This window comes from Hemiscyllium ocellatum, chromosome 19, assembly GCF_020745735.1.
Source record: "Hemiscyllium ocellatum isolate sHemOce1 chromosome 19, sHemOce1.pat.X.cur, whole genome shotgun sequence".
Classification (NCBI taxonomy): Eukaryota; Metazoa; Chordata; class Chondrichthyes; order Orectolobiformes; family Hemiscylliidae; genus Hemiscyllium; species Hemiscyllium ocellatum.
The window spans coordinates 25,798,076-25,825,042 of record NC_083419.1 but is presented as its reverse complement, the minus strand read 5'-3'; the positions used below and the strand labels follow the sequence as shown (position 1 = coordinate 25,825,042).

Genomic DNA, 26,967 nt, shown 5'->3' with positions numbered 1-26,967 from the left:
TCTTCAGCCACATCAGCTATTTTGGGCTGGAATTCTGCAGAGAACTCTGCAGACGTTTAAGAAAAGCTGCCAGGACCAGTTGTGAGGTTAGCCCATTTCCTAAAGATCTAGTTTTTACTAGTTGAGAAAAGAGACCTGGATGATTCACACAGGTGGGAATCCTGAACTCAGCAGGGCCAGTTAATCTGTGCTGAATTCAAATAGACCATCTCCTTTGGATAGTTCATGACCCTTAAATCACAGTGTGGGAGTCACAACTTAGTGAAATAAGCATAAATGCCTGTGAAAGGTCTGTTTAAAGTGCAATAATAGGAAATGTTTCGCTGCCTTGGTCTTTAAACTGTAAAAAGATTGTTAGTAGGAATTAACAATTCTATCTGATATCTTAGATTGAGAGATGGAAGTTAAAAAAATGCATCTAGTCATGCATTCAGTAGATCTGTTTATTTCCATTTCACCAAAGCTCATCATTCTGTCATGCTTGGCTGAGTTTCAAAGTCTACACTTATCTTTGGGAACTGTGTTTGTAGTTTGATCAACGATAAGTTTTTTATTTGTGTTCAAGTAAAGCATATTTCAAAGTCTATCACATTTTCTCTTGCCTTAGTCAGTATTTCTACAAAGCAATAACATTACAATGCATGTTTTCCTACTGAGATGTGCACATTTTGACATATACCTTCTCTCAGAAATTGACTTTTGTGCGAGAATAAATGCTGTTATAAAGGCCCAGATTTCAAAGACAGAAGGATGCAGATGTGTGATGATTAAAGCATCTTAAACCAATAATGATATTATTTATATTATATTAATGTGCCGATCAAGGTGAGATACATTGAAATGTGAAAGATCTTCTCATTTTAGGCACATAGTGTCAGCATAACCTAAGGGATCTTACTCAGCATCTGACTCTAATGTTAGGGTGGCATGCATTTCAGGTGATGGGGGGAAGTTCGAAGGAGATGTGAGGAGCAAGACTTTTTACACAGAGAGTGGTAGGAAAATGGAACATGTTGCCGGGGTGGTGGTGGAGCCAGGTATGATAGGGGCACTTAAGGGACTTTTAGATATTAGTACATGAATATGCAAGGAATGGAGGAATATGTACCAAGGTAGGGCAGATGGTATTAGTTTAATTTGGTGTCAAGTTCAGCATAACATTGTGGACCGAAGACCCTGTTTCTGTGCTGTACTGTCCTATGTTCTATGTCATACCTACTAAGAAGTGTCTCACACTAATGATGCATCTCAGACACATCCTCTGACAAGCATTCTAAATTCGTAAGTGCTGCATGTTCTATTTCCTGCACTGCCATCATGTGGTTTATGGAAGTTCCAATTCTTGCTTTTTAAATCTTGAATATATGAGTTATAGCTTTTTAAATCTTCATATGAGAAAACAATTTTTCCATGAAATGAGATGAAATCAATATGTATCCATACTGTGAAAAAGTAGAAACCTACGTGTTACATGTATACTTTATTACAATTTAATATCTCAACAATTTTCAGTATTTCAGTTTTGACAAACTGTTTCCCACTTGTTTCTAAAGTCATAGTTCAATTACAGCGTTTGTCATCATATTCAATTTAGTTTTGCACATATCTTGAATTGAAACAAAATGTACCAAGACCAGTTTAAAACTTATAGCAGCCTAGTGTCATTCAGCCCATTTAGTGTGCTTTACCATTCAATATGATCATGGATGACTATCCACATTGATGCATTTTTACCCATGCTATCCCCATATCCCTTTGCATTCATTGGTATTTAGAATATTTTAATCTCTACTTTGAACATTCTCAGTAACTGAACTTTCGCGGATGTCTGGGATGGAGAATATTAAAGATTTACAAGCTGCTGAATAAAAAGAAAGTTATGATCTTCTCCATTCTGATTAGCTTTAGTTAAAAATCACACAACACCAGGTTATAGTCCAACAGATTTAATTGGAAGCACTAGCTTTCAGAGCACTGCTCCTTCGTCAGGTGGTTGATGAACTACCTGACAAAGGAGCGGTGTTCTGAAAGCTAGTGCTTTCAATTAAATCTGGTGGACTATAACCTGGTGTTGTGTGATTTTTAACTTTGTACACCCCAGTCCAACACCGGCATCTCCAGATGCTAATTATTTATAAATTATACCCCTAATTGTTAATTCCTCAACCAACAGAAACATCGGACCCGTACCTACCTTGTCTGTATCTTTAAGTATTTTATAGGTTTCAATACAATCCCCGCTTGTCATCAAAACTCTAGCTCAATTTCCTGCATCTCTCTTTATTGGATAGTCCTTCCATCTCAGGAACAAGAATGGTGAACCTTTGTTGCACTCCATCTATGGCAATGATATGCTTCCTCAGATAAGAGAACCAAACTGCTCAAGGTACTCATTGCGGTCTAAGCAAGGCTAGATACAATTGAAACAAGACTTCAATTGTACCCAAATCCTCTTGTAATAAAGGCTGGCTTTCTTTAAGCCTTTTTGATTGCTTGCTGTAGCTCCACATTAGCCTTCAACTACTTATTGATGGCCACACTCACATCCCTTTGTATATCTATACTTTCAAATCTCTTTTCATTTAAGAAGTACTTTATACATCTGATCCTCCGATCATTGTCAATAATCTTACATTTTTCCACATTCCATCTTTTGTGTTCTTTCGTATCCATTAAATCTGCCAAAATTCTCTTGAAACTAATTTGCATTTTCCTCAGAACACATTCCCACCCTAACTTTGTGTCATTTGCGAACTTGAAAGTATTACATTTGGTACCCACATCAAATATCTATTGTGAACAGCTGATACCAAGTACTCAACAAATCCAATCCTTAGGATTATTACTAATTCTGGCAACTAAGTAGCTCTTTTCTATGAAACTTACATAATCCTTAATTTCTTTTGTTGACTGACTTTTTTTGGGATTTTGTTAACTTGAAAGAATGTATAATATCTGTAAACTATGGAACAATTCTTTAAAGATGCCTATATACCAATGAATTTTTAATGTTTTGCCCCAATTCAACTCAGCCAAGTTGCTCCTCGTACCCTTATTTTTCCTTCATTCAGGTTTAGCACCTAAGTTTCAAAGTAAACTACCTCACTTTCACACACATAAAGTAAAATTCTATCATATTATGATCACTCATCCCTAAAAGTTCTTTTATGACAAGATTATTAATTAGCCATTTTTGCCACATATATTAGATCTAAAATAGCCTGTTCTCCAGTTGATTCCTTAGCATGCGGCTCAAGAAAACCATTGTCAACACATTCCTAAAACACCAGTGCATTAGTATTTATCCAATGGATATACAGGTTGAAATCACCTATGGTTACTGTATTGCCTATGCTTTTCTAATTAATATCACGTGCCTGATTAATGGCCCATGCTATCATCATAGTTTGTTCATCTTTAAATAATTTATATCAAAGTTTGCTATCCCTTGCTGTTTCTTAGCTCTACCTTAGCTAATCCTAGGTAAAAACAATGACTGCAGATGCTGGAAACCAGATTCTGGATTAGTGGTGCTGGGAGAGCACAGCAGTTCAGGCAGCATTCGAGGAGCAGTAAAATCGATGTTTTGGGCAAAAGCCCTTCATCAGGAATACAGGCAGAGTGCCTGAAGGGTGGAGAGATAAAAGAGAGGAGGGTGGGGTTAGGGAGGGGGAGAAAGTAGCATAGAGTACTCCCTGAGATTCTTGTAGAGAGAGGAGGAAAACTTCTTCAAGAAGGCATCCCTGCAAGAGGATTCGCAGTAGGGTTAAAATCAACTGGGTAAAAACAATGACTGCAGATGCTGGAAACCAGATTCTGGATTAGTGGTGCTGGAAGAGCACAGCAGTTCAGGCAGCATCCGAGGAGCAGTGAAATCGACGTTTCGGGCACGAGTTCAACCAGATGGACCTCATAGAAAATGTGTTCCCTGATTGGGGCTGTTAACCTAATCCAATCAGGGAGCCATGGCAGACACATAAGAACAGGAGTGTCAGACATCCTGTTCACTCTGAGAGCTGCTGCCGAGGGACTCTCCACATGTGAATAAAGCATGATGGGATATCAACCTCTGTGGAGTTATTTCAATGGTGACACAAGTGGGATTAATGATGAAATCATACAAAAGCACCTACTAACTCAAGCCCAACTGGACTTCAAAAAGACACTTTAACTGGCTTCATCATTGGGAAATGCAGCAGCAGAGCATATTAATTGCAGGGTATTCCAATGGAAGCAGATACCCTCACCAGCTTGACTGAGCTTGGAGAACACCAATTGCATAACCTCACTCAAGACAGATCCTGAACAGAGCGATTCTAGATCAATCCACAGCAAAACCCCAAAACCAAGCCAAGCCTTGGCCAAACAGTTGAAAGTTTCTTCAAGATCCAGGCCGGTAAGCCATTGTAGTTGCAGCAGGTAGTAAATTTTATGACTGATTGTAATAAAAAGCTCAAGCACAAGATTAATGGGGCAAAATTGGTTGAGAAGGATTCCGAGATAGGCTCCAACACTTTTTGATTAGAAAATGGCTGCCTGAGTGAAGTCCTAATTAAATACCTAGGAGCTTTTCAGGAAGGTCTAGGGACTATCAAACAAGCCAAGGTCACTTTGCTTGTTGGCCAAAAAGCAATTCCACGATTCTGAAAGGCTCACCCAGTGACGGTTGCCTTATGGGCAAAAGTAGAGGCAGAAATCAGAAGGCTGGAAGGCAAAGGAATCACCAAACCAATCCAGTTTGCAGAATTGGTAGCACTAGTCATACTGATTATGAATCCCAACAGATCAGTTTGCCTTTCTGGGGATTTTAAATCGAATTGAATTGAATTTATTGTCATGTGTACCGAGGCACAGTGAAAAGCTTTGTCTTGCGAGCAATACAGGCAGATCACATAGTTAAGTAGCATAGATAGTAAATAATAGGTAAACAGCGGCAAAAACAAAAACACAGGTACAGGCGAATGTTAAGAGTTTGTGAGTCCATTCAGTATTCTAACAACGGTAAGGTAGAAACTGTTTTGAAACCGGCTGGTGCATGTGTTCAAGCTTCTGTTCCTTCTCCCGGATCGTAGAGGTTGTAGAAAAACATTGCCAGAGTGGGGTGGCTCTTTAAGAATGCTGGCGGCCTTTCCTTGACAGGAGGCCTGGTAAATGGATTCTGTAAATGGGAGATTGGCCTTTGTGATTGCCCGGGCTGAGTTCACCACTCTCTGTAACCGTCTCCAATCTTGAATGTTACAGTTGCCATACCAGGTAGTGATACACCCAGACAGAATGCTCTCGATGGCGCACCTATAAAAGTTGGCAAGGGTATTTGCCGTCATGGCAAATTTCCTCAGCTACCTGAGGAAGAAGAGATGTTGTTGGGCCTTTGTAACCAGTGTGTCCACATGAAGAGTTCAGGAAAGCTTGTTGTGGATGACCACTCCTAGGAGCTTGACAGTCTCCACTCGTTCCATCTCTGTGCTATTAATGTGTCGGGGGTCATGTGTAACATCCCACCGAAAGTCGATAATGAGTTCCTTGGTTTTGCTGGCATTGAGAGCTAGATTGTTCTCAGTGCACAATTTTTCTAGGTCTTCCGTCTCCTACCGGTCGACAGTTTCGTCCCCATCTGAGATTCGATCGACTATGGTGGTGTCATCAGCGAACTTGTAAATGGCATTAGTCTGGTACTTGGCAACGCTGTCATGGGTATACAGTGAGTACAGTAAGGGGCTGAGTACGCATCCCTGGGGAGCTCCAATGTTGAGAGTTAGTGACGATGAAATATTGTCCCCAGTCTTCACTGATTGTGGTTGTGGGTCAGGAAACTGAGGATCCAGTTCCAGAGAGTGGGGCTTAGTCCGCGAACACTAAGTTTAGTAATCAGTGTCGAGGGGATAATAGTGTTGAAGGCTGAACTGTAGTCAATGAGTAGGATTCTTATGTAGCTGTTCTTGGTGTCAAGATGGTAAACAATCACTAAACCATTTTTTTGCAGCTGGATAAATACCCAATCTCTTGCAAAGCTGGCAGGGGTGATGTCCTTCAAGAAGCTGGGCATGAACCATGCATATTTGCAATCGTAGTTAGATGGGGAATCCCTGAAGTATGTTAAAATTAATACGCATCAGGGTTTGTACCAATATACGAGACCTTCATTTGGGGTATCATCAGCCTATGCAACTTTTCAGGAAAATATTTAAAAGGTCTTCTCTCAAGTCACCATTTAATCTAGATAACATGCTAATAGCAAGATGACCAATAAGAGGCACTTACACAACTTGGACGTGGTTCTTTGATATTTCTCCCAGGTGGCCATATGCCTTAGAAGGGAAAAATGTGTGTTCCAGAAACTCCACCTGCCTTAACTTGGGCTTTAGAGTTGACAAACCCAGTTACACCCATTGGAAGATAAAATGAGGGTGATCAAATGTGCCCTGCTCCCATGTCTGTGCTGGAGCTTACGTCTTTCCTTGAGCTGGTGAATTATTCTGGAAAGTTCATACAAAACCTAGCTTCCATCCTGGCACCTTTGCATCAACTCTTAAAAAAGGGTCAGACTTGGAAATGGTCACATAGCCGAGCCATAGCTTTCAGGGAAGTGAAGAAACAGCTGTCATCTTCTAAGGTGTTCTCACACTATGATCACATCTAGTAATGACAGGCAATACCTCCCTGTATGGCATCACCATTGTATTACCCAAGAAAGACTGTACTGTTTGAACTTTCAGCTTGAATTCTTTATTTTCTATTTAAACTTAGTAAATTCTGCAAAGTGTAACTTTTAACCTTATTTTGTGTTTTACACTACACTATAATTACTGCAATGTTTAACTTTTAACTTTGTTCTTTCTTTCTGCCTGTTCTTAAGATTCTGTATCTAGGTACTTATACTTAAGATGGTGCTTTGTGTGGTGATATTACACACTTTTCACTGTACTTCTATGGTTTTGGTACTTGAGTACACATGACAATAAAATCAAAAACAAAATAATATTACCTCATACATGGCCAAATGGAGAGAAAATTTCAATTATGTATACATCCAAGACTTTGGCTAATGCAATGCACAAGTATGCCCAGCTACAGAAGGAAGATTTGGCGATCATATTTGGAGTCAGGAAGTTCACCAATATCTTTACAAATGTAAGTTTGTAATAATAATGGACTTCAAACTCCTGCTGATCTACTTAAAGAGAACAAGGCAGTGCAGTCTTTAACTTCAGGCTGAATTCAGCATTGGGGTCTCAATCCTAAGTGCGTATCATTACAAGTTGGAACACTGACTGGAAGGTCAAGTAACAAATGCAGGTGCAGTGAGCTGGCTCCCGCTGACAGGTACACCAGTGTGGCACTACCACTGAAAGAGTAATGGTTTTAAATTTTCTAGACACAGTTCTAGTCACAGCTGACCATATCAAAATTTGGATGCTGAACGATCTGGTCCTGGCAAAACTGAAACACCTGCTGGTAATGGGAGAAACCAGAGGGCTAACACAAAGAGAATTGAAATCTTTTTGGACCCAGAGAGTCTAGATCATGGTAGATGATGGCATATTACTATGGGGAGCAAGAGTGATTGTCCCGAAGAAAGGTCACTGCCAGAAACTAGCTGAACTCCACCAGGATCATCCAGAGGTTTCAAAAATGAGATATTTGCAAGAAGTTATGAATGGTAGCCAGGATTGGATGTAGACATAGCCATGTAGGTGGGGCAACAAGGACAAAAATTACCACCACCAGCTCCTACACATTTGTGAGAATGCCTGGTAAACCATGGACTCAGTTACACATTGACTGTGCGGGGCCTTCCATGGGCAAAGTGTTCTTTGGACACTCACTCAAAATGGCTGGACATGCATAAAGTTCATTTGTCAAACACTGAGATGACAATAGAAAAACTGGGCATCTTTTGCAATACATGGACTACTGGAAGTGTTGGTCAAAGATAACGGGCCATCATTTACCAGCAGGGATTTTGACTATTTACTAAAATCAAGTGACATTCGACATGTAAGGATAGTTCAATGTCATCCATTGTCCATTGGTCTGGCAGAAAGAGCAGTCCAAACTTTGAAGACAGGCTTAAAGGAGCAGCCTACAGATTCATGAGACAACAAACTGTCCCGGTTCCTATTTGATTATAGGACCACTCATCATGCAACTACAGGGGTAGCTCCGGAAGAGTTGCTATTGGGGAGAAAACTGCACATCAAATGAAGTCTAATCTTCCCAACCCTGGTAGGGAAGGTGAAATGGCATCAGGAACACCAATGCCAGACGCATGACTCTGCCAAGTAAGAGAGACTTTATTTCAGTGGACAAAGCTTGGTGTGGGAACCACTGGAATGGCCCTGCATGGGTAAGAGGCATGGTCAACATGAGGTCAGGTCCAGTAATGAATAAAGTGCAGGTAGGTGCGATAGTCCTGAATAAGCACATTGACTGCATGAAAGCTGCAAAGTCGCAAACGGTGCAGGAGCAAAACATGCCAGGCTCCTCAACAGCTTTTCTGACTGTCCTGGAACCCATGGATTCTCCGTGTCCATCAAGTGTTGAAGATACTTCGAAATCTGAGATGGATGTGGTCGATGTTGCCATCTTGACACCTTTGCAGCCTGAAAAGGGAATGAAATTCTTCTGATACGCTCTGGCTGGAAAAGGAGGGTTACCATCCATATCAGAGACAGAATTGGAGGAACCTGACCTGGTGCTAAAATGCCCCAAGAGGAGCAAAAAGAAAATGTCCTCAGACTCAGAGGGTGGGATGTAGAGATTATAACAAGATCAACCAGGTGAACCTCATAGAATGTGAGTTCCCAGACTGGGGCTGTAAACCTGGTCTAATGAGGAAGCCCTGGCTGACAGATTAAAAACAGGAGTGTAGACATTCTATTCAATCTGAGAGCTGGCTGTGAGGGAGCTGAATTAGTGTCAAAGATTCTCTATGTGTATACATAGAGTGACAGATACCAGACTTGTGAAGTTATTTCAGATCTCACATTTTGTTCTTCCAATCTAAGGTTCTCCCTTAATAATAAACTGATTCCATGCCTTTTGGGATATGTAGGAAAGGCAGGAAAGTGGGGGTTAGGAGCATATCAGCCATGATCAAATGGCAGAGCAGACTTGATGGCCAAATGGCCTAATTATGCTTCTATATCTTATGAACTTACGAACTTATTACTGGGAATATTACTTTAATATTCAGTTCTCAGACTTGGTCAGTATACAACCACATTTCTGTAATGGCAGTTAGATAATAAACAATTGCTTCCATTAACATCTGTATGTCATTTATCTTGTTGCGCGTGTTGCGTATATTCGGATGGAGTGCCCTTAATGTGTTGACTTGTTAACGTTGACATTACATTACATTCCAAGCTTATTGATCTTTGTCCTTCTTTCCCACTTGCTTCCCATTACCCTTTAACCAGTTGTTAATTAAAAATCTGTCTATCTCCTCCTTAAATTGCTTCAATTTCCCAGCATCCACTGCACTTTCAGGTCGTGATTACTCACAACTTTTGAGAAAAGTAAACAAAGCTAGCCTTTGTTTCCCATGCCTTTTGATTTAATTTTTTTGCTTTGGTCTCTCTTTTAGCCAAATTTGATAAGTAATTTTCTCTTAACTATTTTCAGTGATCTTCCTAAGTTTCTGCAACCATTTTGTTCTTTTTGTTGCAGTTCTTCTCTATACTTACACATCTCACATAAGTTACTTCAATTTTCTTTTTATACCTTTTAGGCTTCAGCTTTATAGTCCTATTTAATGTTACTCTTTCATCCAAAGTTGATGTGCTGATAATAAATACTCCAACAACATTTGAGAAGCTCAACAGCAGCCAGGACAAAGTGATTGGTATGCTACTCAGAACCTTCAAACTTCAGGTCTTTTATCACCAATAGGTTGTGGCAGCAGAGTGTATCATTTACACGATGCACTGCAGTAGCTAAGAGTCCTTTGACAGCAGTCTCCAAACATGGAAGCTCTTCTGCTTGAAAGGACCATGGCAGAATATGCACAGGAACACCACTACTTGCACGTTTCCTTCCAAGCCACACATCATTCTAACTTGGAACCATAACATCATTCCTTACTGTCACTGGGTCAAAGTATTGGAATGCCCTTCCCAACAGCACTGTGGAAGTCCCTACACTCCAAAGACTGTAACAGTTTCAAGATGGTAGCACAACCCTCCAACCCTCTTCAGAACAATAAACGATGGGCAATAAGTGCTGACACAGTCAACAACACCCATATCCCATGAATACATTTTTCAAAAAGAAACTTCAACATGCAGAGGCATCAAGCAGAACAGCAGAAAGAATACACTCACAGAGCAACATTATGGGAAATGAGATTTGAATTCCGTTGGGGCAGAAGATTGCAAATAGCATCTCAAAGGAAAAGATGTAACAAGACTGCATTTCCTGCAGTGAGTAACATATCTACTGATTTTAATAAAATGAAAGTTATCTACTGAAAATATTCAGTTTTGTACACAGTCTGACCAAACATGAATAGTTGCATTAGAATCTTTACCATTAAGAGCCTGCTCCAAGAAAGCTCTTTAATAAATATGCTCAGTGATTCAATAGATTCCTCCATATAAGCAGCAGTTTGTAACATCGAGAGGAAAAAAAAAGAAAGTGATAATCTAAGCTACTATGCCATGGCCTCAAGTCAGTTGGAATTTAATCTTTTGCCCAGGACAGTTTTAGTGGCATTAACTTAGTTTCTGTCTCCACAGGTGCTGCCAGACTCCCTGAGTTTTTCCAGCATTTTCTCTTTTTATTTCAGATTTCTCGCATCCATATTTTACTTTCAAACCTAATAGCTTTTGCTTTTTAATGTTAATTCTTATTTCAATTTCTTAACAGCTATGAATGATAGAAATATTTCTACATGGTATGATGCTTATGTAAGAAAACCAAAACCATATTTTGCAAATGAAGGCTTTCAAAATCCACCCTGCAGTGGAACAAACACATACCGACAGAATGCTATTGAAGAAACATACACCATTGGAAGTGAAAAGTCATGTCAGCAAAATATAGATAAAATTTGCAACGGACCACTAAAACATGATATACAGTACTTGTAAGTAAAAGCTTAGTTCTTATTTTATATATTTATATTGGATAAAGTTAGAAACTGTTAATAAAGGATCAGTGACCATGAAGCAGACTAGATTCTCTCATTTTTTGCAAAATAATTTTCCTGTTCCTTGCTTATTTAGTTTTAGTTCAATTTCAAGTCAGTGTCACTGCTATGGCAGTGAGAATGGGAAAGAAAAGGAAAATTTGTTTTTAGATAGGATGTTCAAGTTCAATCATTGACATCCACTTAAGTTTAAATGTCAAATTTGCTTAAGCTCAGTAACACTAGGTGGTAATACAAAAAAGTCAAAGAGTCACAGAGGTGTACGGCATGGAAACAGACCCTTCGGTCCAACTTATCCATGCCGACCAGATATCCCAACCCAATCTAGTCCCATCTGCCAGCAACCGGCCCATATCCCTCCAAACCCTTCATATTCATATACCCATCCAGATGCCTTTTAAATGTTGCAACTGTACTAGCATCCATCACTTCCTCTGGCAGCTCATTCCATTCATGCACTACTCTCTGCGTGAAAAAGTTGCCCGTTTAGTATTTTTTATATCTTTCCCCTCTCACCTAAACCTCTGCCCTCTAGTTCTGGACTCATCCACCCCAAGGAAAAGACCTTGTTTATTTATCATATCCATGCCCCTCATGAATTTATAAACCTCTATAAGGTCACCCTTCAGCATCCAATGCTCCAGGGAAAACGCCCCTAGCCTACTCAAACTCTCTCTATAGCTCAAATCCTCCAACCCTAGCAACATCCTTGTAAATCTTTTCTAAACCCTTTCAAGTTTCACAACATCCTTCCGATAGGAAGGAGACCAGAATTGCACACAATATTCCAAAAGTGGCCTAACCAATGTCCTGTGCAGCCGCAATATGATCGCCCAACTCCTGTACTCAATACTCTGACCAATAAAGGAAAGCGTACCAAATGCCTTCTTCACTATCCTATCTACCTGTGACTACTTTCAAGAAATTATGAACTTGCACTTCAAGGTCTCTTTGTTCAGCAATACTCTCTAGGACCTTCCATTAAGTGTAAAAGTCCTGATAAGAGCATTAGTTTATTACCATTAATTAATTTAACTCAACAAAAATGTGTTTGATAAGCTGTGTCACCATAATGGCCTGAACATCATTATGCAATTAATTATTCTCAATTCTTTAACATGCCAATAGCAATAGTACTGATGAGCATGTTACTTTTTGGATATTTTCTCACAGTTATTCCTACATTTGAGCTCTTGTTCATTATAAAGCAGTGTAGATTTCCCAATTTCAAGGTAATTTGTATTAAACTCACAAAACTCTCATCACTATTTCTTCCCTTGGACATTTTCCTCTTGTATAATCTTCCTCCAGTTTGGAAGATATTAGAATAAATACTGAATAAATTAGATTATAACCAGTGAATGGAACTAATGTTACACAGTATTTTTCCAAGAACTGCAGGATAGTCATCCCTCTTCAGCTATGCTGACTTCCCAAAACATTTATGTGAATGGGCATAACTTATCTAAATATTAACCTTAAATTCCAGTTCACTGCTGATTATTGGCAGATTTAGTGTTATTCATTCATGAGGTGTCTGCATTGCTGGCTGGACCAGCATTTGTTAACCATCCCGAATTGCCCTTGAGAAGATAATAGTGAGCTGCCTTACTGAAATGCTGCAGTCCATTGGTGTAGATAGATGTACAATGTTGTTAGGGAACGAGTTCCAGGATATTAACCCAGCAACAGTGAAGAAAGATTGAAATATTTCAAAGTCAGCATGGTGAGTGGCTTGGTGTGGAACTTGTTAATGGCGGTGTTCTTCTTGATTTATCCATCTCAGATTTGCAAAATTTGGTGAACATAATAAAAGTATAATGTTCTAAAACTCAGATCAAGATCATATTTAAGCAAAATTTAATATTTCTATTTGGACTAAATTGCTTGGCTCAACTATTTCATCAACAATGTGCTTACATTATCTGTTCTGGAACAACTATTCATCAAAATAAGCCGGGTCATATTCTGTAAGTGAGTCTATTTATAAATTCTACATGGACCATGAGATAAAAGTAAACAGTAGCACAGTTGACACAAATCACAAGAAAGTTATATATTCTTACAATTGTATCCTTTTATTATACACATATAGGTCAGTGCGAATCAGTGTTCATAAAAAGTTATGACACTCAGGCATACTTATGTCAGCCACAGCCACTGAATATGTGAAAATAAGATGTGCAAATTCATAATGGGTGTAATAGGAATTAGTTTGTGGTTAACTTGATTTGTAATGTATTTGTCTTTTTTTTAGATTCAAGTTCAGAGCAACAAACTTTCAAAAACAATTTACTGATTCAGATTACTCTGATCCAGTCAAGACCCTCGGTAACTTATACAAAATAGAATTGAAAAATATAAGTTAATTTTGTAATTTTATGATACTATAGTCTTTTATATTTGAGTTATTCATTTATGGTATAACAAGTGTTCCATATTTGTAAGAACGGATCGGAAAACTATAAACTTGAAGTTAATAAGCTTTGTCATAAGCTGCCAAAGTATTTTACATTTTTACAATGGCTTCTGGGCTCCAACACTGAATTCATAAAAGGTACAACAGAGCCTCTGTTTAGAATCCATAGAAGTAAGAGGGCTCGTAAAACGCCCGATAATGCTTCTTTCCCAATAATTCAGAGAAATGAGGAAATGGCACGTTATAATTTAAGACAATATCTTAGTCAAAAGCAAAAGAATCAGGTGTCAAATAATGTTCATATTTAGCTTTGTAGTATGAAAATCTGATAGTAAGCTCAGTGTTACTTTTAGTGAATGCAAAACATGCAACACTTGATTAGCAACTATTTATATATCTTTCGTAGCATTCTTTTAAACTGCAAAGCTGAAGGTTCTGTCCATTCTCCTCATATTGATTACTTTTTAAAAAATGTTTAACAGCTAAATTAATGTAATTTCCATAGGTTTCATTTTCCTCTGTTCACCACAACATTGCCAGTCTCATTTTCTAACAGAATTTCATAGTTTCCATATTTTGATGTCTAAGTTATTTCTGGATTCAGAGAAAAGTGATTTAAATAAAATTATGCCACCTATGTTTAGTTTAAAACTATAGTTGATAAATATATTTGGAACGCTTTGCCAAACTGCAATTGTTTAAGTCGCTGTAAAAGCATTGGCTCTGAAACATCCAAGAAGTGCAAGGTTTAACCTTCACGTGCAAGAAGAAAGGCTATTCCACAGGAATCAGCATATCAACTTGCTAAATTTATTTACGGAGTAACTCTGATTTTATGTGTTTAATGAGCCTGTATAGACAAAGCTTTGTTGCTTCATCCAGTCCAAAGCAACTAATTATGATAAAACAAGTGTCTTGTGTTTTCTCGTTCATACTTCATATTATTCCTGTGCTTGTTAGATGTGTTTATTCATTGTTCTTGCTGTTCAAGAGTTCTAATTATGTAAAAACCAGACAGTAGGTTTTAACAGTTAAAGCACATTGTGTTTGCTCTGCTGTAAAAGTGACTAACATCAAAGTCTCTAGTTGTTGTTTTTCACTGACATAAGGATACTTTCACTTTCTAAATCATGATTTCAAATTGGCCACAAATTTGGACAGGTCACAAAAATAGCCATGGAGATCATGATGCAGGATTACCCTGTGCCCTTTATTCTTTCAAGTGATGTGAGTGGGGTGATGGCAAGGTCAGCATTTGTTGTCCATCCCAAAATACTTGAGAATTGTGTGGCTTGCCAGTCCATTTTGGTTAACCTCATTGCTGTTTGTCTGGAGTCTGAAGCCCTTACCTTTAATCCAGTCAAAAGAAAATCTTCCTGCTCCCTGCTAATTCAAAATATTGCTGCAAACAACCAGCAATGGCACCTCAGCAATCTTATTGGAGGGCAGATTGCTGGACTGATGTGAAATCCTGCAAGACCTTTGAACAATGTTGTCCACAGTCATGGTAACAGCCAGCTACACTTGCATGACTTCATTCTGAGTTTCCATTCCAATACTTAGACATTGCATGGATTCTTACACACTGGAAAATATTGAACTCCATGTCTACACAAAGCCATATGCAAGTTTGGTATTGTATTCTTTTGTACTCCTTGATAATACTGGTAATCTTTCTGGAAGGATTGCCAATGCACCAAGCATTTCAGTGTGGTTACACGTCATTTTTTTTGTATGACATTTCTTGGGGTTCTTATCTAAGTCAAGTGCAGTGAAACTTGCATGCACCTTCCCATTCCTGAAAGCTGACAGCTGCACTACTCTTTACCCTTGTCCTGGCTGCAGGCCCCAATGCCAAATGACTCCCCACACAACAATCCTGCCTCTGTGTAATCTAGCAGCAATAATTGAAATGAATAAGCTGCACAAAGTTTGTATGCAACCTAAATTGGGAACTGTAGATGGCACAGTGGCTCAATGGTTTCCATGGCTGCCTCATAGCGCCAGAGACCTGAGTTTGAGTCCAGCCTCAGGTGACTGTATGTGTGAAGGTTTCACGTTCTCATCATGTCTGCGTGGATTTCTGCTGGATGCTGTGGTTTCCTCTCAGAGTCCAAACATGTGCAGGTTAGGTGGATTGGCCATGCTAAATTGCCCCACAGTGTGCTGACTAAGTGAAATGGCTATGGAAATGTGGGGTCACAGGGTAAGGATGGCTCTTTGGAGGGTTGGTGTAGACTCAAAGGGCCTAATGGCCTCTAACGAAACTGAAGGGAGTCTATGATATAAAGTTAATCAACCATCAAAGTCCAAGCGCTTATTTTCACCTGATATTGAATCTTGACTACATATTCATTTCACTGTGTCCAGTAGTGCTAATTCAGAATGCATTCTGCTATTCCAATTAATTGCATCTAGTTATACTTAAATGACATGCAGTTTTTTTTTGACATGCTTATATTGCCATTACAGCTGAAGGTCTATCAGGAAGAACTATTGAAATAATTCTTGCAGTGACTTTATGTGTGCTTTCTGTCGTTCTCCTTGTGATAGCTGCATATGTAATTGCGAGGTAGGAAGAACAAAATGCCTTCAATTTTAAAATGTATAAATTCAACTAGCCTGTTGTAGTGATTTTAAAGCAGCCTTTTTTGAATCTTTTGTAAAGTAATTAGAGATGTTAGTTAAGTATATTCTGGGGCAAGTGGCCTTTGTGGTGTTGTTGGAGTGTCCCTAACACTGAACTGAAAAGCCCAGGTTCAAGCACCAACTGCTCCAGAGATCTAACACACCTGAATTGGTGAATATCAATGCGGGGACAAGCTTTGTCCAGTTTTATGGCAACCTCCAATGCAAAGTTTTCAACATCGTTTATCATTTGCAACCTAATGCAAGCCCTCCTTCTTATCTCAAGTTCAGTCATGGATCTGCTGGCTTCTGTGGCAACTCAACCTTCAATTTTTGCTTATCTACATTGCCTATCTAACAATAGATAATTGTTACAATTTAAATTCTTAGCTACATTGCCATAGATTGAGAACCATCCCATCATTCCTACATCACATTTCTACAGTATCATTTATCAAGAGAGTGCTTAAAGCAGCATTTGGTTATTCTAAGCTATTAGTATGCACTTAAATATCAATCTTAATAAATTCCCCCATTTCAAACCTCACAGCCACCCCTCAATTGTATGTATTGCTAATTGAAATATACTTATTTATTTAACACATAATCATCTGTTAGTAAATAACTTGAGTATTGCTGAGAAAAAATGCATTTTGTACAAGCTTTTAATCTTGTGCTCATCAGGACATTTTGCTAAAATACAAATTCAAGGAGAAATCCAACATTTATACAACAGGAGGGAAGAATTCAAAGTTTGTGTGAAGATTTGTAGCTCGGGTGCTCGTTGTTGTGGTTCTGTTCGCCGAGCCGGAAGTTTTTGTTGCAAACGTTTCATCCCCTGGGTAGGCGACATCCTCAGTGCTTTGGAGCCTCCTGCGAACGCTTAGACAACAACTTACTAGAACGAAGGACCCGATACCCAACATGAGCAAAACTAATGTAGTATACAAAATACCATGCAAGGACTGCACAAAACACTATATAGGACAAACAGGAAGACAGCTAACAATCCGCATACATGAACATCAACTAGCCACGAAACGACACGACCAGCTATCCCTAGTAGCCACACACTCAGACAACAAGCAACATGAATTCGACTGGGACAACACTACTATCATAGGGCAAGCCAGACAGAAAACAGCCAGGGAATTCCTAGAGGCATGGCATTCATCCACAAACTCCATCAACAAACACATCGACCTGGACCCAATATACCAACCACTACAGCAGACAGCTGAAACTGACAACCGGAAGCGGCAAGGACAGACCACTATAAATACCGGAAGAAACATCAAAGAAGTGCTTCGCAGGAGGCACCAAAGCACTGATGATGTCGCCTAGCCAGGGGACGAAACGTTTGCAACAAAAACTTCCAGCTCGGCGAACAGAACCACAACAAGGAGGGAAGAATGCTGATTGGTAAAGATATTGTCATCTGTTGATGTTTATTGACAGTTAACACCCAGAGTTTACTTAAATTTTAAATCAGGTAAGTTGACTTTGATTGATCAGGCCATTGTCCTGAAAATGTATCAGTGTAAGATAAGGAAGGTGTACATTGCAAAGGCTGGCTGATTGCATCAAAAAACATATCCATTCAGCTGTTCACATGTGATCGTTGAACATAGCCAACTAGCCCACATTTCTAAAAATAATAACACTGTGCCAAACATTAGATGTGATTCTGCAGTTAGACAACATTTTCTGGATAACCCTGAATGCTGAGAAATTACATTGCCAACCAATTTACAGTTGCTATTAGACTCACGTTGTGGTGCATTTGCATGTACTGGAAGCTATATAATATATGGATATATATAAAGTATCCAATTTCCTATTCATTGCAAGCAGATAGAACATATGTGTGTAGAAGAAGGGCTTATGCCCAAAACGTCGAATCTCCTGCTCCTTTGATTCTGCCTGACGTGCTGCGCTTTTCCAGCAACACATTTTTTAGCATATGTGTGTATTGCCTGGTTCAACGCTACAAAATGAGTGACAGAAATTCACCAGTTAATTTCTCAGGGCCATGCCCTGAACAATCAGAATCAAGCTACAGGTTTAAAATTTAAACAAAATTTTGGTGTTAACTGTTGATCACCATTAATAGGTTCATCCTCCAGGGAAATGTCTCTACCAGTCAGAGTCTACATATCAACCAGGCAGCATTCTCCTGTCCTGTTAGTTTATCCCTTGAATTGGTATTCTTGTGAATTGTCCTGATGAATGCAAGATGAAAAGCTCTGACTTTTCTCAGTACATTTAACATGTGTCATATTTGATGGGACGGCATTACCTATTCCACCCCAATTTCTCCAGTCCTTCTGTAGGCAGGCAATATGGCATCAAGGTAAGCAAAGAGCCTGCAAATATTTTACCTGTTAATGCTGCCACAAAAGTGCCCTTTGCAAGGAAATACAAAGTTGGAAAGTTTTGTCATTTATCTTGTTGCAAATAATGATTGAGTTAATCTTTCTTATAACTATTGTGTTATGTATGTGTACTGACTGTCATTGGTACCTGAAATTCGTATGTAGAATAAGACAAAAACAGAAGGAAGGAGGCACATACTCTCCAAGGGATGCAGAAATTATTGACACTAAATTCAAGCTGGACCAGATGATTGCAGTGACCGACCTGGAGCTAAAGGAGGAGAAGCTGACACGGTAAGATTTTGAAATCCCAGCAGTCAATGTGTCATGACCCTATTCTGACCTGTACTTGTTTGCAGTGCCATTATTTACTGAGATCACACTCCTTTTTGAAAGGCCAAATTCCATCATTAAGTAGCTTCATACCAGTTTAAAAAAGCAGTCAATCTTCTTTGGGTTTAATTCTTCCAAAAAAAATAGCAACATGTTGTTTATGTCTTAAAACGGAATAAGTACACTGAAATTCAAATTGCTTTCAAGAACGATTGAACGGTTATTTGAAAGGTACATGTTTTAATATGGTAAATTCTAACTATATTTTGCTCATGTGTTGGTGCAGTTTATTGAACAAAATAGATCAGAAATTCAGGTACAAAATAAAAGAACTGATTGTGAAATGTGAATGAGTGAAAGAAAAAACTTTAGCTTGTAATTACTTTGCTTATTCAACTCACTATCTGCATACCAGATATAAAATTATATCCATAATTTGCCTTTAATTGTGGTATTTTTGATTGTTCTTCTTTCAAATATATACTAAATATTGGAAATGTTAAAGGATCAATTCATTCAAATGAAATATTCTAGTGTGATTTAACTTAAAATTGCACATCATACTGTTTGAATAACAAGAAAATAGTCTGGTAATGCTAAACAATGATAGCAGGAAATAAAATAAAATTTAGAGTAAAGATTAATTAAAAATAATGAAGGAATTGTTTTTGAAAATATTTAGAAACTATTGTGATCAGGGGCCAAACTAATATAGTTCATCTTTGCAGAGATGAAATAAAATAATTAAATACCTTGGTTTAGACTTTGGTACTCACCTTTCCATACCATCCTTTGTGGAAACTTAAGGGACAGGCTGGGGAGAAAAATTATTATGTTCATAGTTTCTCATCTGCTGAATACCTGGTGCCCAGGTTGCTGCTTAAGGAAATAATAGGCAAATTAGAGGGAAATGCCACCACATATGATTAGATTAGATTCCCTACAGTGTGGAAACAGGCCCTTTGGCCCAACAAATCCACACCGACCCTCCGAAGAGCAACCCATCCAGACCCATTCCCCTATATTTACCCCTGTACCTAACACTATGGGCAATTTAGCATAGCCAATCACCTAACCTGCATATCTTTAGTAGGAGGAAACCGGAGCACCCGGAAGAAACCCACACAGACAGTGGCCCGAGGCAGGAATTGAACTCGGGTCCCTGGCGCTGTGAGGCAGCAGTGCTAACCACTGAGCCACCGTGATACCCAAAATATGCTTCTCATAATTTGTGCCATTTGATCATTTAAGAGCTGCTCAGCAGATCCAATAACCTCCTGATATGAGCTTGATGGCCCGATTTTGAGTTAGTTGTCATCTGTTCCTGTTCAAGCACTGAAAAAGCATAAAAACTCTAAAGAGGCAGACAATTTTAAAAGAGGCAGACAATTTTATATTCTTATTTTGATGTGACTAACAATGTAACTTAGGCAGCTACCTGATTTAAGTCAGCCTTAGGCCATTCCCGATCCTTCCAATTTCCCTAGCCAGAAGAAACTTAGGAGATTTTTCTCAGAGTACTGTTATCAACAAGACATGTACACTGCTTTCTTCTGCATCCCTGCATTTTCAGGATCTAAAATCAAACACAAGGTGCCCACATCTGCATTCATAATCCTATACGTAATGAATATTCATAACATTGGGGCAGTATTAATCCTTATATTCAATTTCTTCACATTAATGAGTGTATGATTGTATTCTAGTTAAAAATGATTGAATATATTTCATTCTACTGTTCATTTCAGGATAATGATACGGGGTTAAATAGCAGCACTAAAATCAATTAGTGTATTAGATGTTATTTTTCTATTTATTTTGATATGTAGACCATTAGGACCTTCATGCATTTTATAACCAGATTTGGAGAGTTTAAATTTTTAAATCACATTTGTATTTCTTTTGAATTTTCTTGAGTATTTGAATTGTATTAGCTGCTAAATCACTAACTTACAACTGCTACTGCTATCCTTCTGTGAGTGACCATGTTTCACAGCATGAATTATCTCATGTGACAATGTGAATTGCCATGTTTTACTTGCTGATTTAAAGAACTTGTGTTGTTCAAGAATTACTAGTTGACCTGTTGGTAACAGCCCCTGTGTGCTACCAGCAAATACTCTTACTTAAAGACAAAATGTTAAAGCATGAAATTGAGTTTCAAAATCATCATTTTAAAAAATTACAGACTAACGTTCTGATGGCTCCTTTCTTACAGTTATTCCTCGTTATTCTTTAGACGCAAGGAAATTTATGTCATCCAGTAAGTGAAGTACTTAGTCTGTTGAAGCTTCTGGTGCAATTTCACGCAAAAGTATATCAAGTTACAATAACAGGAACTATAAAATTAGATAAATGCTCCCTTATTCTTAAAGATTTCAGGACACTTTAGAAATCTGATGACTAAAACATTTTAACATCTTTTTGGTATGTATGTTTCGAATGATGATGCAACGGAAATGATAATAATGTAGCCCACAAACAAGCACCTAATCGGTTACCACCTAATTTGTGCACCACTCAGTTTTCATATTCTACCCTTGTATCAGTTGAAACTGTCATCTATTCCTTTGCTAGTTCTAGACTTGAGGTTCCAACATTCTCCAAGACAATCTCCCATTTTCTATCCTTAATAAATTTGAGGTCATCCAAAGGTCTGTTTTCCACGTCCTTACTTGCATGAAGTACTGTTCACACATCACTTCTATGCTCACTAACCTACATTAGCTATCACCTGAGCAATACATCAAATTTAAAATTCTCAAATTCCTCCATAGCCCTTCCCTATCTCTGTAATCTCCTGTGATTTGACAGTCCTGTTAGAAATCCGTGCTATTCTCATTATGCCCTCTTGAGCATTCCCAATTTGAACTGCTCCATAGTTGATGGCAATGCTTTCAACAGTGTCAGCCTAAAACTCTGGATTTTCTCCCTAAATCTCTCTGCTTCTCTTCAACATATGAAGTTTAGAATTTTTGCAACATCTGGTTGAAATGCCTCTCATTTATTGTTGGAACTTAGACATCTGATTGTCTTCTGAATGCATTGAATGAGAATTTTCCTTTCTGATGGTTTAACTGAGGACCAGTTGACTCCAAAAGGGTTTTACCATTCTTACAAAGCTCCAACAAATTGTAACAATAAATGAAATTTATGGCTCCTACATTTCTCTATGGATAGCTAGTTAACACTTCAAACCAAAAATATGACCATTCTTTCTATGCCATTGAACATTGTCAAAAAAAGCTGATGTTTAATTTAATGAGACTCTTTATCGATTGATAACATTTTGAAACACCAGTGTCACTAAAACAAAAAAGTCTTGATTATTTGTATCAATAGTTTGAAGCATCAAAAAACAATACACTAAGAAGGATGTAAATAATTCATTTGAGGAGGTAATGCCAAGTTAGTTTATGGTTCGTAACTTAGTTTAGCACATAATAGAGCAGAAACAGGAGATGGTGCCAGAAGACAACCAGCAGCAGAGTACCCCAGTGACCATGTGGATGCTAGGTATGGCCCTTTCAGTACTTTGGCAAATAGGGTATCACTGTAAAGTTGGACAAACATTTTAATAGGGGGTTAGGAGAGTGGTGCTAAAAAAGCACAGCAGGTCAGGCATCATCCAAGGAGCAGGAGAATTGACGTTTCATCAAAATTCCTGATGAAAATTCTTGCCCAAAATGTTGATTCCCCTGCTCCTTGGATGCTGCCTGTCCTGCTGCGCTTTTCCAGCACTGCACTCTCGACTCTGATCTCCAGCCTCTGCAGTCCTCACAATCTTGTAACCTTAAAATGCTCCTTAAAATGTTGCTATTTACTGGGAAAGATTATGCAAGTCCTGGCTTTGCTCAGTAGAGCTAATCAAGATGTTTTGTAGAATTTAATGCAGAAAATACTCTGGGTAGAATAATGTGGACATCTTAGAGTACAAATACATCAATCACTGGGTATTGTGCCCAGCTTTTAAGGAAAAAGCAAACCACACTCTGGCCTTTGGTTCTCAGGAAATAATTGAAAGTTAAGGAATTTATGCTAATCCTGTATCTAACATTGGCTATATTACAGTTGTATTTACAAGGAAACTGGTCAATCAGATGAGGGAGAAGGTTATGATGGTAGATTTAGATGAGAATAATGAGAGAAAGTTCAGGTGGAGCATAAACATTAGCATGGACTGTTGAGTCCAATGGTCTACTTCTGCTGTGTGTCTCCAAGGTACAGATACATAGGTAACAGCAACACATTTTTCAGCTCTGATCTCAAGCATCTGCAGTTCTCACTTTCTCCTAACAGATACATAGGTAATCAGGATTTGAATTTTCCATTTGCAGTTTAAATGTCCTGTCAGTCTCAGCCCGCTCCTGTCCCATTGAACTTATCTCTGCATACCTTGACACTGTCCTGTTCCCCTTATTCCAGGAACTCCCAAAGGATACACTGGCAAGGCCTCCACCTACACTATGCCCCAGCTCGGTGGATTCTCTATCCAGGAGCACAATTTTGTGAGCACACCACTGACTCACCTCTACAGGTGGCTGTGGCAGAATTGTCTCAGTACTCTAACATTCAGGGCACTCCCAGAGACCAGACATCTGCTCAGCCTCAGGCAGAAGGCAATCCCATGCTCCTGGCCATAAATGCCTTTGTAAAGAAGCACAGACAGGAACAGCATCAGGATTTTCAATGGCTGTCGGCAGGCTGGATTGAAGGAAGGAGAAGGCTATCAACATTACCATTACTGTGGTGCATGTGTCTGTCTGTCTCCACGGATAAGTTGGAAACTGTCAGGGAGATCCAGGTGTTGCACACTTGGTGTCTGCCAGATATGTCTGTGGTCCTACTTCCATTGACTCTAGCTGTAGGTACTCAACATCAACAGCAAGTTGAGAAGGGGAGGGGACCTTGACCTCACTCGACCTACCCCACAAACAACTGCACAAATCATGTTCATGGATTCAGCATTGTCCTACGGGGTATACATATATTTATGGGTAACCTAGCAGTCTATTTGGACTCAAACGTACGGTGGAAAGGAGTTTTCTGGATTGCTCTCAACCTGCTCTCTCTTACAAAGATTTCACTGCATGATACATGGATATGATATACTGACTGAAGCCTGAACAGCCACATAACTTTAGCACCAGGTGATGTTACTAAGCTCTCTCAATGACAGCTTCTTTTTCCCTTACAGTCAATAGGACAGAGAAAGTGTAGATAATCGGAAGGGCAACACCTGATGATATCAAGTGTACAATCAGATGGATCATGAAATATTTAGTCAGCGACAGATAAAAATTGAAAGACTGCAGTAATAACAAGGTCATCATTTACTCAGTGACCCCATTAAATGAAGCCAATCCCCAGATTTGAGGTGCCTGCTATTCCCCAAGGCATTATGGTCTTACCACCTCATAAGGTCTATGAACTATTATTGAGCAAATCATTGGGACGCACTAGCCCACCCTCAGAATGACTTGGCAGAACTACCCCAACTTGAGAACGCTCTGGGGTCTCCACAATTCCCTGTTTTGATTACATTAGATTACTTACAGTGTGGAAACAGGCCCTTCAGCCCAACAAGTCCACACCGATGCGCAACCCACCCAGACCCATTCCCCTATATTTTCCCCTTCACCTAACACTACAGGCAATTTAACATGGCCAATTCACCTAACCTGCACATTTTTGGACTGTGGGAGGAAACCGGAGCACCTGGATGAAACCCACGCAGACACGGGGAGAATGTGCAAACTCCACACAGTCAGTTGCCTGAGGTGGGAAATGAACCCGGGTCTCTGGCGCTGTGAAGCAGCAGGGCTAACCACTGTGCTAACCACTGTGCTACTGTGCCGTCCACTGTGCCACCGTGCCACCCGTTTTACCTACTTGCAATCTCTAGACTGGTTATACTTGACTCACAGGGCTGACTGTGGCCTAATTCCTGGATTGTAAGCACACAATTCCCTGAATTTTGGCAGAAGTAAGTGCTTGATTAAGGGGGCGCAGCGGTAGTCTGGCGCACTGACCTCTATACCGCTGAAGCCAAACGCCAACTCGAGGACACCTCTTCCTACTGCCCTCTAGACCATGACCCCACCCCCCCATCACCAAGCCATCATCCCCCAGACCATACAGAACCTCATCACCTCGGGAGATCTCCAACCCACAGCTTCCAACCTCATTGTCCGGGAACCCCGCACTGCCCGGTTCTACCTCCTTCCCAAGATCCACAAGCCTGACCACCCTGGCTGACCTATTGTCTCAGCATGTTCCTGCCCCACTGAACTCATCTCTACCTATCTCAACACTGTCCTATCCCCCCTAGTCCAGGAACTCCCCACATACATTCGAGACACCACCCACGCCCTCCACCTCCTCCAAGACTTCCATTTCCCTGGCCCTCAACGCCTCATCTTCACCATGGATATCCAATCCCTCTATACCTCCATCCGCCATGACCAGGGCCTCCAAGCCCTCTGTTTTTTCCTCTCCAGACATCCCCAACAGTACCCTTCCACCGACACTCTCATTCGTTTGGCCGAACTGGTCCTCACCCTTAACAATTTCTCCTTTGAATCCTCCCACTTCCTTCAGAGCAAAGGGGTAGCCATGGGCACATGTATGGGCCCCAGCTCTGCCTGTCTCTTTGTTGGCTATGAAGAACAGTTGATCTTCCGTAATTATACCGGCACCACTCCCCACCTCTTCCTCCACTACATTGACGACTGCATTGGTGCCACCTCGTACTCCTGTGAGGAGATTGAGCAATTCATCAACTTCACCAACACATTCCACCCTGAAGTCAAATTTACCTGGACCATCTCTGACATCTCCCTCCCCTTCCTCGACCTCTCCATCTCCATTATTGACAACCGACTTGACACTGACATTTTTTACAAATCCACTGACTCTCACAGCTACCTGGATTACACCTCTTCCCAACCTACCTCTTACAAAAATGCCATCCCGTATTCCCGATTCCTCCGCCTCCGCCGTATCTGCTCCCAAGAGGACCAGTTCCACCACACAACACACCAGATGGCCTTCCTCTTTAGAGACCGCAATTTCCCTTCCCACGTGGTTAAAGATGCCCTCCAATGTATCTCGTCCACATCCCACACCTCCACCCTCAGACCCCACCCCTCCAACTGTAACAAGGACAGAACGCCCCTGGTGCTCACCTTCCACCCTACAAACCTTTGTATAAACCAAATCATCTGCCAACATTTCCACCACCTCCAAAAAGATCCCACCACCAGGGATATATTTCCGTCCCCACCCCTTTCCGCCTTCCGCAAAGACCGTTCCCTCCATGACTACCTGGTCAGGTCCACGCCCCCTACAACCCACCCTCCCATCCTGGCACTTTCCCCTGCCACCGCAGGAACTATAAAACCTGCGCCCACACCTCCTCCCTCACCTCTATCCAAGGAGCCTTCCACATCCTTCAAAGTTTTACCTGCACATCCACTAATATCATTTATTGTATCCGTTGCTCCCGATGCAGTCTCCTCTACACTGGGGAGACTGGGTGCCTCCTAGCAGAGCGCTTTAGGGAACATCTCCAGGACACCCATACCAATCAACCACACCGCCCTGTGGCCCAACATTTCAACTCCCCCCTCCCACTCTGCCAAGGACATGGAGGTCCTGGGCCTCCTTCACCGCCGCTCCCTCCCACCAGACACCTGGAGGAAGAACGCCTCATCTTCCGTCTCGGAACACTGCAACCCCAGGGCATCAATGTGGACTTCAACAGTTTCCTCATTTCCCCTTCCCCCACCTCACCCTAGTTCCAAACTTCCAGCTCAGTACTGTCCCCATGACTTGTCCAGACTTGTCCAACCTGCCTAGCTCCTTTTCCACCTATCCACTCCACCCTCTCCTCCCTGACCTATCACCATCATCCCCTCCCCCACTTACCCATTGTACTCTATGCTACTTTCTCCCCACCCCCATCCTCCTCTAGCTTATCTCTCCACGCTTCAGGCTCACTGCCTTTATTCCTGATGAAGGGCTTTTGCCCCAAACATCGATTTTTCTACTCCTTGGAT

At 40.2% G+C, this 26,967-nt stretch overlaps 1 protein-coding gene across 1 annotated transcript in view; it reads left to right on the top strand.

The window, feature by feature from the left end:
* ptprq (protein tyrosine phosphatase receptor type Q) overlaps nucleotides 1–26,967 on the top strand; it is a 181,552-nt gene that overhangs the window by 123,941 nt on the left and 30,644 nt on the right. The window contains exons 39-42 of the mRNA XM_060840057.1: nucleotides 10,870–11,089; nucleotides 13,410–13,483; nucleotides 16,044–16,143; nucleotides 18,740–18,868. Of these exons, the coding sequence (XP_060696040.1) occupies nucleotides 10,870–11,089; nucleotides 13,410–13,483; nucleotides 16,044–16,143; nucleotides 18,740–18,868 (523 nt within the window). The remainder of the gene's footprint in view (nucleotides 1–10,869; nucleotides 11,090–13,409; nucleotides 13,484–16,043; nucleotides 16,144–18,739; nucleotides 18,869–26,967) is intronic.